The sequence below is a fragment of the Syngnathus typhle genome, linkage group LG1 (genome assembly GCF_033458585.1).
Source record: "Syngnathus typhle isolate RoL2023-S1 ecotype Sweden linkage group LG1, RoL_Styp_1.0, whole genome shotgun sequence".
Classification (NCBI taxonomy): domain Eukaryota; kingdom Metazoa; phylum Chordata; class Actinopteri; order Syngnathiformes; family Syngnathidae; genus Syngnathus; species Syngnathus typhle.
Genome location: NC_083738.1, coordinates 16,094,448 through 16,110,021, shown reverse-complemented (window position 1 = coordinate 16,110,021; position 15,574 = coordinate 16,094,448). Strand labels below are relative to the sequence as shown.

General features: G+C 40.2%; 1 protein-coding gene across 3 annotated transcripts in view; it reads left to right on the top strand.

Moving 5' to 3' along the window:
* The window catches only part of atp8a1 (ATPase phospholipid transporting 8A1), a 76,898-nt gene that overhangs the window by 916 nt on the left and 60,408 nt on the right, over positions 1 to 15,574 (top strand). For all 3 annotated transcript variants that reach the window (XM_061278036.1, XM_061278049.1, XM_061278042.1), the window contains exons 2-4: positions 7,571 to 7,685; positions 12,584 to 12,683; positions 13,566 to 13,664. In XM_061278036.1, the coding sequence (XP_061134020.1) occupies positions 7,571 to 7,685; positions 12,584 to 12,683; positions 13,566 to 13,664 (314 nt within the window). The remainder of the gene's footprint in view (positions 1 to 7,570; positions 7,686 to 12,583; positions 12,684 to 13,565; positions 13,665 to 15,574) is intronic.

Genomic DNA, 15,574 nt, shown 5'->3' with positions numbered 1-15,574 from the left:
CATACAAAACACACACTACACACAGACATATACAACACAGCCATTGCTTCTCCCCGGGACCCTTCACTGCACCAGTAACTTTCCACTGCAGGCTGAAAATAATGCAGATGCTCAAAAAGAGGATCCATGAAATAGTTGCAAACTGTGTGTGACCAAGATTGTTACCGTCGTTTGTGCACATATTTAACCCCCATGCATATATGTTGAATGTTTTATAAAATGTTGTATATTTGTTTTGTGGCTTACCTTGATCTCTGACCTCACCGGACAAGGGCAATAACTTACACCATCTCCGGGGATCAATAATACCATGTCATGTGGTCTATACTAATTATAGTGTGGATGTTTTTCTCTCTTTGTGAAACGGGATTTACGGTAACAGCAGTCTCAGGCAAGTATTGAAACATGCAGTCAGTTTTTGTCATATAGAGTAGAATAGAATAGAATAGAATAGAATAGAATAGAAGAGAATGCCTTTATTGTCATTTATACAACAGGTAAACAACAGAATTGGGAAATTTTGCATGCATTGTTTTGAGTAGGGGGGGGGGCTGTATCCTCATCTATTTTATACGTATATTCCATTACTCTGGGGACCACTCTTAATTTGTTTCGTGTTAGAAGTGCAAAGCCAGCAGAATCAAATTCCCAATACTGTCTACTGGCTCGTTCGAGTGACAGATTTGTACAATGGGACACCCCTGATGTTGTACAGAATTTTACTATACTTTACTTAAAGAGACATCGATGTGTCGCTACACCTCACATCCAAATTTTGTTTAATAATGCAAAATCCATTTTCTTCCTATTATTCAGTTAATTGATGTGATAATCTATAAAATAACACATTATAAAGTATTCCATAGTTGTAGCCTGACATATTAGTGAAATTAAGGTAGATGTATTTATTTTTATTTTAAAAGTGGTCAAATTCTTCTTACATTTACCATACAACTTTATTGATATATCGTGTTTCACAACAGCTTCAGGTGCAACAAAGCGATTTATATACACCAAATCATTCAACTACAAAGGCAGTGAAAAGTGTAAACATGTTATTTCTAAATAAACAATAACTTTATGATAATGGCACATCAATGGCCCAGAGCGTACTGGTTTGAAATCAATGCTTTATAGCTTCATCTGTAATGTATTTTTGTATGTATTGTTGTCATAGTTAACTGTGGTCTAGAAGTGCACAGCATCGTTCGGAGAGCCTAACTGTAAGAATTCCCTTCTTATGTATCTTAATAAGCTGATTAAATATTCTAACAGCCTCTAGTTTGATTGTATTTAAGCAATAGATTTGTTCCAAATGTTGTGGTTGTGTGGTAAGTATTTGCAACAGACCAATCCTCACACACGCCCGACAGCCAATTTGTACCCCACCTTTGAGCTGATAATTACAAGGCAATTTGTCATCCTTCTCAGCAGCACAACTGAGATGTTTGTGTTATTGTTACCGGAGACCTGTGCATTCTACTGGAACAAAGCTGAATAATTCAACACTAATATGGAGTCCATAGAAAATTGATGCCGCGACTGCAGCCGCATGAGTGAGAAGCCTCGAATAACCCAGCAACTAGACACCAATTGAAAAACGTGTCCTTTTGGGGTGTTTTTTTCCATTTTCAGCACACTCGTTTTATTTTTAATCAAACAGCACATGAGGCGGGCCTCCATCGAGAGAGAGAGAGGGCAGTCCTCTCTGCCAAGCTTACTGCTTAATCCGCCAGCCGCCCGTACATCATTGCACACATCCGAGCCTTGCCCACCACGTGCCGCCTCACCCCTCACTGCCCCCTGTCTGTCTGCATCCTCAGCTGTTGCCAAAACAAATATACCTAGGTGACATTCACAAAATGTACACATTATGGTAAAAAAAAAATCTACGTTTATCAACTTTAGGACTTTTGTGAGAGGTTCCTCAATTAGCCACAGGCTTCTTAATAATACATTGCGCATTGGAAGCCATCTTTAAAACAAAACATGTAAAGTATGTGACGAGTGGAAAAAATCAATATAACGCTTACAGCGATGACTGGGGAAAGTTGTATTTTCTTATTGATGTAAAAATTTGTCGATCCTTGCATCTGCTCCCTAAACTGACTATCCAAGACCATGCGTGTTAAAGCAAGACAGATGGCGACGAACGTCCGTTTTGCGGCCTTAGCTCGCACGCTTATCTGCCAAATCCTCTCTCACGATTGACATCCCCACAGGTAATCTGTGGGGATGAAGCCATGCATTGATCAAATGATTGTCGTGTTTTTCTCGTTAATGACTGCTTTTCAGCATCTACTTAGCCCCGCTGCAATTCTTGAAGGTGGCAAAGTTGACTGCTACTTCTTAAAGCTATTTCTAACATTCAGTCATTGAAGCACCCACCCCCTTTAGACAAGTCTGCCTCAATAGTGATCTTGGAAGGTAGACTGGGGATAGACTGATTGTTTCTGTCTGACGGGATTATGAAGTGGTGGATCTCTGACTGAAGAGAATGTTACACCAATGGATGGAATGATAATGAACGTTTTGTTTTTCTACAACCAGTGCTTCCACATTTCAGTAACACTTGAAGCAGTTCAGTAACTCGGTGACAGCGACGAAATAAAAAATCTTCACGGTTTCCTCACTCACAACAATAGATACAAATTGACTTAAGTGTTGTTGCTGATATGTCGCACAGATGCATGTGCAGCAGAAAAAGCCCCTCGAGCCTACACGTGCCATATACTAGGAGAGAGGTTAGGCCTTTGACATTAAGTCGTGTTATGGGAGTACCATATGAACATACAAATAATTTTATCCAATGACACTTATCTGATTTTCTTTTTTCCCAAAAATGGTTGTCTATTCACCAAAAATATTCTACAGCCCACGTCTTTCCTTCTGTTATTGCTATAATGACAAATTTGGTGTCAACATAACACAATTTGGGGGTCAAGGATTCGAGCAAAAAGGCTTAACTTTTTACAAACCAACTTTTTTCCCCATATCATGAGCATCGAGGCATAACTATGTACATAAAGAATTGTGTCGTCAGTGTCACTGAGTCATCGATGGAAAAACTCACAATATTCTTTAATGATTTCAAAGACACGAGTTTGTGACAACCCTACTTGTTTCCTTCAAGCAGTCCTTTGCAGTTCAGCAGTACTGATCGGAATCTTAAGTCCTGGTCTAAACTGTGTCGGCAAGATGGCGATTCCTGCATCACCTATGGAAAGAGTGTGACATAATAGCAGTAGCATATAGCATCATTTGTCCACAGGTTTAACCTCCAGTTGTGCACTTATGAAATCATCAACTGGCTCTATTGTTCCTAGAACAAATGCCAGACTCCTTTACATTCAGGTTATAGCCAGCCGAGAGCATCAATAACCATCCACTCTGTGTGTTTCTGCCTCAGTGGACTGCACATCACATGGCCCTCCCTCACTTTGACCATTCATAAAGTGGGGGAAAGCTTCCCGTCCATGCAGATCTCTTGCAAATCCTAGCCAGGCCAGCCCCGTGATGTCACAGATAGCCCCAGCTGCCCGTGTCATCTCGTGTCCCTGGGCCGTTCCACTGTAGTCTGTCGAGCCTATAGAGAGGGGGAGATTAATCCAGCAGCTGCCCTGTTGTCGCTGCAAGGGCCGGTTACAGCATTGTGATCTGATAAGCGACTTATCGATGTTGCTGTAGCTTGAATTGAGGCTGTATTTATAGCCCCCCTGCAGCTTTGTCCCTCATTCACAAATGGGGAAGATGACAGTGCGGGTGGTGACGGTGTCGGGACCGAGATTCCTATGAATAGACTGTGGCTGCTCTTTCTACTGAAATATTTATCTGCGGTGAATGAATAATAGATCTTTCCTCAAATGATATTTGAGGCTTGTTGAATTTGAAGAAACAAAAACTGCCAATTGTTTGTGCCTTCAAATAATTTTCTTGAAGACCAATGGGCCTTAGTCTCCAACGCTTAGAAAGTAGATCTTAGTGTACATCGTAAAAAAAACATATACTGCCAATTAGATCACTATATCACAATATTCTCGGCTTATTTTGTGGATGTTGTACTTAGTACATAAGCAATGACCAGTAATTGTTGACTATAAGACAATCATTGACCCTGTCACGGATGCCATTGGGTACATTTCATCTTGCCCGTGTTGACGGCCACAACTGCAATAATTTTCCACCCCCATCATTTCGACTTGACCTGAGCTAAAGCATTGCCACCTCCGATGTCATAAATTTCATTGGGGACGCTTTACTCTTTAACCTGTTTGAGCTTCCCTCACGGTGTCACAAAATCACTAACAGCTAAGGGTTTGTCTCTGAAATAATTTTGTAATACAAATCCAATGTCGTGCCATGTATGTTACCATTTCACACACAGTTCAGATGTTTGAGAGTGTTTAGATCCTCTGGATATTCCACAAAGCCGACAAGTGAGAAGACTAGCATATGTTCCTTGGTAGACCCACGGGGCACCATCTCTGAAATATGCGACCCCTTGAGACTCTAGTTCCTCCCTGTTGTCTGTTGGCTGACACAAGCAATACTCCTCACATATAGCCTGCCTGCAAATCTATTACAACAATGGCTGGCATTGACCCTTCCTCCAACGGCTTCCCCTTCAGAGCTGTTTCCTCTTGCTTTCTAAGTAACACCTAGACTTGTCGGGGTTGTTCTCACTTCTTTTGTCTAAATAGCCATCAAGCTCGTGTGGTTTTCGTTATCTGGCTCGGCCTGTGTCCTTATTGATGAGATGTTGCAGAACCTCAGCTAATTTAATTAGTGTAGAAAAAAGGTACACCTTGCTCTTAGGTGACATTAGAGGTAGCTCGCACTCCGACCTCTGTGGCTTGGAACATTATCCTCACTGATTGGGATCCAAGGAAACACCGTGGTTATTTACAGACGGAGATTCTTTGCCTGCGTAAATCCCTTCTCATGCTGGACACTGGAAAGAGGCTATTTTAAGCACGGGCCTAAATTCAGCTATAGCTTTTAAGTGTTGTGTTAAGATGAGACGGAGAAGAACAAGAGATCTTAAGACACAGCTCTGAACTAGTCTTGCGGTGATTCCTCAAGGCCTCACCGCACATGCGCAATGCGGCAGAACATGACTGCAATAGAGAATTGCAAAACAATGCCAGTTGGTAACTCACAACTGCACTTTGACTGACATTCTGCAATGGCAGTTTTAAATACATTTGTGATTTTAAAAGCAAGTGGACGATATTGTTTTTTACCGTGGTACCAAATTAGTATCGAGAATTGTGGAAAATCACAGGTATTGGTACAGACAACTGAATTTCTGGTATCCTGACACCAGTAATTGGAAGCTTGCCGGTTCAGCCAACTCCAGTAAGATTTGGAAAACAGGATTTTCGGTAGTATAGTGGTTTGAAGCAGCTGTACCGAGATCAATTCCCACTGATTGACTGGCATCGGCTACATCCTCTGGGATGACCCTGTATAGAAAATAGATGTATGAAAGAACTCTAGATTTCTTCCCATACTTGTTACACTAATGCTACTCACTGACAGTAACAAGTTGTATTCCATGCATTTTGTTTGTCACGTTTTGTTGGAACTTCCTTCACAACCCGTGTGTGAAAGCAGCAATACTGAGGCTGGGTGTAGAAGGAGTTAAGAAGCAGCAATGGCAACCCCAACTGGTGCAATGCAGTACCTGGCAGGGGAACACGCTCCGGAGCATCCAGGGCTCATTCACAACACACAGACACAACATGAATCACAGCCTTGGCGAGCTTTTCCGTTAAAGCCTCTCGCTGCTCTCAGACGCCATGCCAGCTTGAGCATTTCATACGTCTGCGTGGACACTAATACCGTGATCACCCAAACTTCACTCCAGCCTCTTTGACCTGAAATCTGTCAATCTTGACTTTTTGCGAGTAGCACTCGGGAACTCACTGTCGATCAGAACTTCTCTCATCGGTGCTCTGCTCTGACATTACTAACAAGAAGATATCCTGATTGAAATCGTATTTTAGAGATTACTTTTGGAATTCTTTTGATTTATTTTTTTTAAAGTCTTTGTATGTCCAGAATTTCTCATCACCTTTGTGTGATCTGAACCCCCAAACAACCTACACTTCCATCTAGGAGTGTGCACAGCAATGATTAGAGAATAGATTCTCAACTGATGCTTCTCGCCCAAGAGCTGGTTGTGCCATGGTTGAATGAATCGGTGTGCTGGCAGCGCCATTATCTCACTGCTCCAATTACTGGTGGATTATAGCAGAGTGCTGTGCATGGATTTCTTCTGTGGCACCAAATTTAATTGAAAACCAGTTTCAGATTTTACAGTCAGACTAGGGCTGGGCATACTCATCGATTATTTTTTATTAATAACGCCCTACCCTGGTAGATTAACAATGGATGCCATTTAGCAACAAGTGGTGCGTCTCACATGTGAGGATTTGACCGTAACCCCTTTTTTTTTCCCCCTAAAGTATTAAATGGCACTCTTCATACTCTCTGTATTACCGTCTGAATCCTCACCCGGTCTTTCGTCACCACCGCGCTAATCCAATAAATCACCTGCACCGATGTGACGTCTGGGCGGGCTGTTGCGTAATGGCGCTGGATAACCGACCCGTGTTTCCCCTGGTGACCGAAACGGCTACAGGGGTGCGAGTTATATTTAGCCCTGAAGCGCATTGTGAAGCGAGCGGGGAGGGTGGTGGGAAGGAGTGCCTTCTCGTCACTCCTCGGTAATCCTCTCAGTGTAGCCAAGAGGATCATTAAAATAACAAGAGGTGTAAAGTAAGATTCCGGGCTTGCGTGACACCAGGGAGAAAGTGCAATTGGTAAGGTGATAGTTAGTTGGGAGCAGAGCAGGGAGAGTGACAACTATCAGAAGGTTCTCGTTTTCCATTTCAAACTTGGGGGCACCTGTCTTTGAGTACTACCGTCTGTCTGTCCTTGTGCTTACGACACCGACCGCCACCAGCCAGCATTTACAGTACATGAGGGAGGGAGACAACTAAAACTCATGACAAAACTTGCGTATAAGATAATCCATTCTATGGTGACTTTCCTTAGATTCAGAAATACAGATGTCCAAAATTCTCAGATTTTTTTTTCTCTCTAGCTCTTTCCGGTGACACATTTTGGAAACGGCTATTTTTGGATAAAGGGTTACACAGATTTGTTTATTTTATTTATTATTTTAGGGTTCATTTGTGACCCAGCATATTATTTATTCTGTTATAACTGCATTTCAGTTGGCTCTTAGTTGGCCTGTACAACTATTCAGCCAACAGTCAAAATGTTATCAATCACCGTTTTCTGAAATCTTACAGACCAAAATGATAATATTCTACCAATGAAGCTGCATCCCGCTCTATTAAACCTGTTGGGAGTTTGTCGTTATAATGCATGGGGCACATAACGTGTGCAACACCAACATCATGAACACAGTGTTAACATCTTGCTTTTTTTTTTACCTGCAGCATTATTTATTGACTGTATTTTTCTTGTCGGACTCTTTTCAACATTTGTTTTTTGAGCACATTCCTTATCGAGGCCATTTTGGTTTTTCATCTTTCAGGATACGAGAAGACAGAGGATGCTTCCGAAAAGACATCCTTAGCGGACCAAGAAGATGCCCGATTGATTTACCTTAACCAGCCACAGTTTACAAAGTTTTGCAACAACCGGGTCAGGTAAGAATTACTTTGTGTGAAACAGTATCTGTATACTACTTACTGCATTTACTGTAGTTTTTAGCTGACATATAACAAGGTCATGTCTTGGATGAATAACTCAGCTTCCCCTTTTTTGCCTTTGTCTGATGATACAGTAGGCTCATTAGTCTCTGTGATTTGCAATTGATTTCCAGTCAGGGCAATACAGTTGCTATCCATGCTATCAACTGTAATACCACCCATTATTGCTTTTAACCCTCAACATGGAATATCTTGAGTCTGTTGAGCTTCTTCAACGGCTTCCTTGGAAAATGTACAGGATACTTAACAATGACTGGTGAGCTAAAATTTGCCGCTGACGTGTTTTCCACGGTTAAGGAATCAAGATAATACTCCATACCTAAAGTCAGCACTTTTCCCCGTGTGACTGTCTCTTCCTCTCCTAGGATCGCGCTGCTTTTAGCATTAAAGGTCATGCGTGTCAGGTCAGGCCATCCTCTGTCAAGGAATATTACTGTTGGCATTCTGGCTGCACGAGTCATGCGTGTATGCACGTACGCGATCATACACAAAGATTTGAACCCAACAACAACCGTGAATCAAACAATTAGAAGGGTACAATGACCATTGTATTAACTTACTTCAGTGGTTGTGTGCACTCTTTTGCAGTTTTGTTGATGTTGTCATGGATCCAGGAAATGCAAGGTCCAAAAAGGAGTTTGAAGAGCAAAACATGGACATTAACACATGACCCAAATTATCTGCAGTATATTATATACGCATAGTATCCCATGTCACGGGTTAAGACCAATGACTTTTTGTCATCATACTTTAAATTCAGTGTAACCTTTGATTCTGCACGTATTAACTCATTTCCTCATGAGTTAATACATGCAGATATACATATATTCTAAACCGATTGCGATTGGCCAAAAATGGACTGGTCTGACCAGCTTGTCAGTGTCAGGAATCCTGTGTGAGCAGCTGTGTTTACCTTGGATCAGGTGGACAATGATGCACTCTAGTGGGAACAGAATTTTCACACCTAATAGCCGCTAAGAGACATCATGTGCTAATGTGTTGTCCTCTTTTGTGGTGGAGTATTTCAAATGGCTCTTCCAAGTGCCTTTGTCTACATTAACAAAAGAAAATACCCAAACCAAACAGCAAATTTCTTTAAAGAGCTGATGAGTTCAATTTGAGCAATACAATGAACCGCTAATCAATCAACCTGTAATTAATTAGTATAAAGAAATATATATATATATACAACCATATATATTATATATTTTGAGACTGGCTCCAATTGACATAAAAATCATTGACATAATAAATCTAGATATACTCTCCACGTGTACATTTTGGTGTTAACTAAATGTTGGTACGATACTTCAAACTACATTGAGCAGTCACGTTAAACACAATTGCTGGAGTAGGAAAGGTTGATTAGAGATTAAACATGAAACGGCTCAGGCTTTGGTTGTAATCCAAGCATATCAGACTAGGAAAGGAAGTGCCTTTCTCACATGGCCTCGGTCCGTTTGGACATTACCAGGGAATAATGCTCCACATTAGGCAATGTTCCAACTTCTTTGTCAATGTCAAAGGAGGAAGTTCGCTGGACAGTAATGAGAGCTCCGACCGCAGTGCTGCCTCGTCAGATCAAACAAAGATTAGTGAAAAAGTAGTTGCTGTACGCATGCACTTTTAGGCAAGATGAGGCTTGTATTGCAAGATAAGATTGATAGAGCCGAGGCTTAAAGGCTAAAACTTCAATCAGATTTGCCACCCACCATTTCTACAGTATGCTAGCTCTAGGGAGGACGAGAACATTGGTTATGCATTAGCACTGTCAAGCATTAGCACTGTCATGTTCTTTTTGAAGGGATTCATTAACTTAGTATCGCACAATATGGTGAAGGTAAGGCTCAGTTTCAGGTTTTCAACCAAAGCAAAATGAAGGACTTCAGGCAATAATCTAGAAGCATATTTTCCCTAAATATTTTTCAGGCAAAAAATCTCGAAGCATATTTTCCCTAAATATTTTTCAAGTGTATAACCTCAGCGATCTTGTTTTTTTTATTTTATTTTTTTTGTTTTGTTTTGTTATCAGTGCTGAAGATCACATCGACTTTAGTCAATCATCTATTGTATTTTTTGTCTCTTGGAAACACTGTTACTCGCTAATTAAAAGAAACGGATCGATACATATCCGTTGCAAACACTTGGCAGACCACTTAGCAATGCAAATAACGCACTACTAATGCTACATTTTGAAACTAAAAAAAATTGCAATTCATCTTTGGTGAACAAAAAAGTAAGCTCTCATAAACAGAAGTCAAAGCAGAAGTGCTTGGAGCGTCACTGCAAATTATTGATTGGTTGAGAGGACACCATGTACGTGATACGTAGGATACATGCTCAACTGTTCTTTCGTCCAATACCACTTTCTTGTTTAGCTTACTACTAAAAAAAGAATAAAAATGATTACAATACCTGGTAAAGAAAGAATGTTGTGTAGCATTTGAGTGTTATTCACGCAGGTTTTTTTGTTTTTTTTTTAACTCCTCTACACATATTGCAGTGTTGTACCAAGAAAAAACAGCAACAGTTCCCTTGGTGTAGTTTCTTATTTGATATATACGGTAAATTAGTCTATAATGTACCTTGAGGGACAGAAATGGACTCTTACGAACCCTTTAGCGCTATTAGAGACAACAATCTTGGGGCCACCAATCAAATGTCCACTTAAAAACAATTACACTTTGCTCAGTAAAACAAAGCTTGGTCACTAAACTTTACTTGACCCCTCCTTACTTCTGACAAGACTCTTCATCAGACTATTGTGTACTGCTAGAATTGGATTGCGCTGCTGTTCGAGAAACGCTTGGCTTTTTCGTTTTGTTGTCCTCTCACCCACTCTATCCATTGTTTTTAAGGAGCCCCTACATATAAAGAATGGAGAAAAATACATACCGTATTTTCCGGACTATAAATTGCACCTAAAAACCTAAAATTTTCTCAAAAGCTGACAGTGCGCCTTATAGTCCGGTGTGCCTTATGTATGGACCAAATTCCTAAATTTAAACTGGCCCGAAGCATTGTGTCATGAAATCAATCATTAGTGGCCCGCTGAAGACTATGAATCATGAATCAAAAAGACTATGGATCATTATTTTGTGATTATAAAGTAATTTGTTGCGTCTGAAGTTGAAATAAAAAAGATAGAATGGAGAATGATTTGATTTGGATTAAAAATCTGACATGATGCATTAACGGTGCCCCTTATAGTACCTTATATAAGGAAAACATTTTAAAATGGGCCATTCATTGAAGGTGCGTCTTATAGTCCGGTGCGCCTTATAGTCCGGAAAATACAGTACAAGAAATGCTGTATGATTCAAACGAACCACACATAGTATGTTCCCATCCTTGTCAAACAATAACAAGCTCCCATCTGTTGAGAATGTTAATGACGCCCGGCGTACACCAAGCAAGGCAACAGAACGTGACTGAGCTGTTGCGCAGTTTGTCGGTTTTTTGTTGAGTGGGTGACCGTCGGCCATTAGTTTAGCTGACATTCAAAACGTGAATCGGAGGAGTAGAAGAGCTTTGCAATATTGCAGCTGTCACAGCCAATCAGGAATGTTATGTCGTATCCCGAGTTTTCACAACCAGAATTTACGTTTCCAGGTCATAATGGCAATCTCGTCAACTGGCACTAAGCTGTCTTGTCAGTATAGGCAGTACAACTTGTCTTTTACAATAATACTGAACTATGTTTACATTTCATTTGTACCCATGGATGAAAAAGCAAACAATGGTGAGTCACTGTTGAGTCGACAAATGATGTGATCATTGCCAACAACTTCTCAAATATCCACACTCGCTCTCCTTTTATACAGTTCCCACCCATTTTCAATCTTACCAGCGTCTTTTTCTCAAATTTACACAGAAAAGTTTCATTATTAGCTGATAATGCAATAACTCAAAGGACACTAGGCAGCAGAGTTATGCCACTAGACGAGGAAGAAATTTTTACTGAAAGTGCCGAAAAGGCTTTTTTCATGAAGAACCAATCAGAGTAATTGATCCAAAACATTTATTGCCTCGGAGCTGATGAAAATGCATTTTATGAAGAGTCAGCCAGCGTGCGCTAAAATGAAATATGGCGATCTAAATAGCTGCTCGCGCCTCATCTATTCAAAGAAATATATGTTTGTATTAGTTTTAGTTGCACTTGGCAATGAAAGTGTTTTTGGCTCAGAAAATAGTTTTATTTCTCAGAGTAATGTATTTATATCTTCCCACTTATGTCCATTATAGTAGACAAAACCCAACAAACAATTAATGACTGTTGTTGCTATTGTGAAAGCTAACAGGTTATAGACACATCTTGAGTTGGCAAAATACGTATATGGAATGGAGACAATCACTTTCATCATGGTGCTTGTCTTAGGACATTTTTATATTTCATCTGAGTTAACAGGATCTCATAAGAATTTATAAAGAGATTAGCACTGCAAATAATATATTGGGCATTAGAGAAGGTATTTAACCACAAACGCAGTCGTTATAATACAAAATATAATATATATAATATAAAACAAGTACCTGCTAGATAGAAATGGCAATAATGCTTTGATGCTTTACTGTTTGTGTAACTTGATTAAGTTTATTTATTTTTCATTGTTTTTGTTTTGGTGTTGCTCATTGAAAGTCGATGAGCTCAAGCATTAGATTTCTGCAGCAAATGACTTCTGAGCTCAGCAATGAAATAACTAAAACCTGAAACTTGAGGTGCCACTGTATTTACTGGCTTGGGTGGAATATTTGTAAAACGTTCTCGACATTAAAGCACTGGAAATTAACTTTGTAAATGACTGATTAATATTTGACATTGTTTCTCCTTACAGTACGGCCAAATACAATTTCCTCACCTTCCTCCCGAGGTTCCTCTACTCGCAGTTCAGGAGGGCGGCCAACGCTTTTTTTCTCTTCATTGCACTCTTACAGGTAACATTTCCAATCCACGGGACCACAGTGTTATCCAAAATATTCAAACTACAATTTTTGTAAAAAATCTTGCCGTTTCTCAGCTTCAATTTGTTTCCATTAGTATGCAAGTGGAGGACTGTTTGTGTTGACCTGCATTTGCAAAGGTCCTGTCTGTAAAAATACACCCGTAAAGAAGCGCACGCACATTAACATTAGGCTGCCTTAGTTATGAATAATGCATGTAATACAATGTTCTGCTAAAAGGAAACTTGTTTTTTTTCTTCCAGGCACAACATTATTTATGTCATATTACATTGAAAATGCATTGGGCTGCAATGTCCTTCATCGTCTCAATTGGCTTTATGACAATACTATCTATTACAGTGGGAAGGTGTTTGTCTTTCTTTGCTAGCCACACTGGTCAGTATTGATATTTTTCTCCCGCATCAATCATTGCAATGAGCTTCAAAGCAGTCGTGCAAATCCATCTGTCTCAGAGATAAAAGCAATAGCAGAGTGGATTCTTCACCTTGATTCCCACAGACGACGTTTCCCGTTAAGAGCCTCCATTCCGTGACCTTGAAGTTGGTGCTTTGAAATGCAGCCGGTGCATCTTCATTAACTGACCGCTCGATGGTGCAACCTTGAAACAAAAAACATCTCTGAGGAGAAGATGCGTCATGTTCATAACAGCAAGTCCATTTATCCTCGCATGGCTGAGATTTGATTAGTGAATGTGGGAACCCCCAAAATAGCGTCATTATGTTTGGTTCTAAGCTGAGGATGTAGCCATGTCAGAGTAAAAAGATACAATTATTCTATTGCTGTCCCTCAGCCCAATGAGCATAATATGTGTTTGTTTATTGTTTTTACTTATCTATCGATCTATCCTCTTCCCAGCAAATCCCAGATGTTTCTCCGACCGGTCGCTGGACAACGTTGGTGCCACTGCTTTTTATTCTGGTTGTGGCTGCTGTCAAGGAGGTCATTGAGGATCTGGTAAGAACGACTTCAAATGCTGTGTTTTCAGAATACTCTGTGTTCGTCCTGTACTTTTTGAGCTGAGACTTATCCTATTGGAAGCATTCATTGATGGCCACATGATCTCAACAGGAAGCATGCAAATTTACATGGGCACATGTATACTGTGTACGTATGCAAGCCCCACTGATTACATTTAACAGCTCTGCCTGCCTGGGCACCCATATAATTAATTAACCGTTATAGTGCATGCACCACGGCAGAGTAAAACAGTTTGGCCTTTAGCATCTATGAAATATTTCAGTTTAAAAAATGCATTGATTTATTGTACGCTAGATTATGGATGGGCATTTGACTACAGTTCCTTTATTCACTTTGTCTGATACCTTTAATTGGTTGGTCTGGCAAACGTCTAAATGTTCCCATGCTAGTGTAGACTAAGCAGAATAATGACGTCAACAGGAGTTGCCGTGGTGGAGACGTGCAGCGTGCGTCAATGTAGGGCATACATAGATGACGTGTATTCCTCTTTAGACAGTAAGCTTGTTGTTCTGGTTGGTTGCAACCAAGTAGCGCTCTCCATTTTGCCTCAAGACGCGATTAATCACTAGTCATTCCACACCATCAACAGTATTCTTAATGCTGAATGAAAGGGCTAATAAATTATTATTCCCATCTTAATTTACGGTAAAATGTTGCATTTTATTCACAAGATTTAGTTTTGGTAAAGAGAATTCAATGTGTCAGACTGTATTGCAATAGTCCTGCTGCGTAACCCTGTCTGCAGGTCCCAGCGGACAGCTACTCTATACTGTCCGATTCTATCTTGTGGTGAATGCGCAAGCACAGCACTTTTTCCCTCCACCCTTCTCATGGTCTGGTCTCTACGGAAAAATCATGGCAATGGAATGGTCTTGATTTCCGTCTTTGGAGATAAAGGTCACGCGCACTCGCATCTCTTCCCTTGTATGGTCACCCCTCACAAGTTAACCTGATGGCACTGCAACACTGAGCCACAACATTACCCGTTTGTTGCCTGGTAAGGTAAGGTAACACTGACAAGTAGGCCCTCACCAATTAACTGGCTGGCCAATATTTATATTATTATTATTATTGTTTATATTTGTATATTTATATTTATTAGGCAATATTAAGGCAAAGTACAGTCAAATATTCTGCACGTAGAGGTAGAGACGTGATCACGTGGATTTCAGATGATCGGGATCAAGGCAAAATTATCGTTTTTTCATAGTTTTCAGAAGTTTTATCGGTCTCAAATACAAAGGTTGTATACCACTTTTTTTATTTTAGACTGATGCTAGTTCAATAATTCAATCCATGATTAGTCACCCATATTGAATGTACATGCTGATACCACTCGTGTTTTTTCTAATAGAGTTCTGCACTGAAGTCATTGGTTCCTGGAATAGAATATTCAATCCAAAGATTTATTCCCTAAAATCAAAACTGCCAAAATATTGACAGTTACAACAGTGACGGTGTTTTAAATTATGATTGGGCATTCTTTCAGGGGTGATCCCATAAATAATCCACCGATTTAGGACCAAAAAGTATTGTTTTAAAAATCTAAGAAATGTGGGCAACCCAAATAAATTTGGAGAACTTTTAAATCTAAGAATATTAGGTTCTGATTTACTGCATCGTTTTGCCTTAACTCTGGACGCTGCAGGATTATATGACCGCAGTCTCCACTTTGCGGCAGCGCTGTTATTTTTGCCTGCTTGTCTCATCTCGGATAGAATTTGTTTCATCAACAACCGAATAAATGGAAATGCTGGTTCCCCTGCATTATCGTTCGCCTTGAATGCGGCGTGATATTTGAGAGTGCTGACAAGTAACATGGCAAGGGATATAAATGCAGCTCTGATCTGACATGTCTGGTGTGCGTCAAGAGCGGAAAGAAAAAT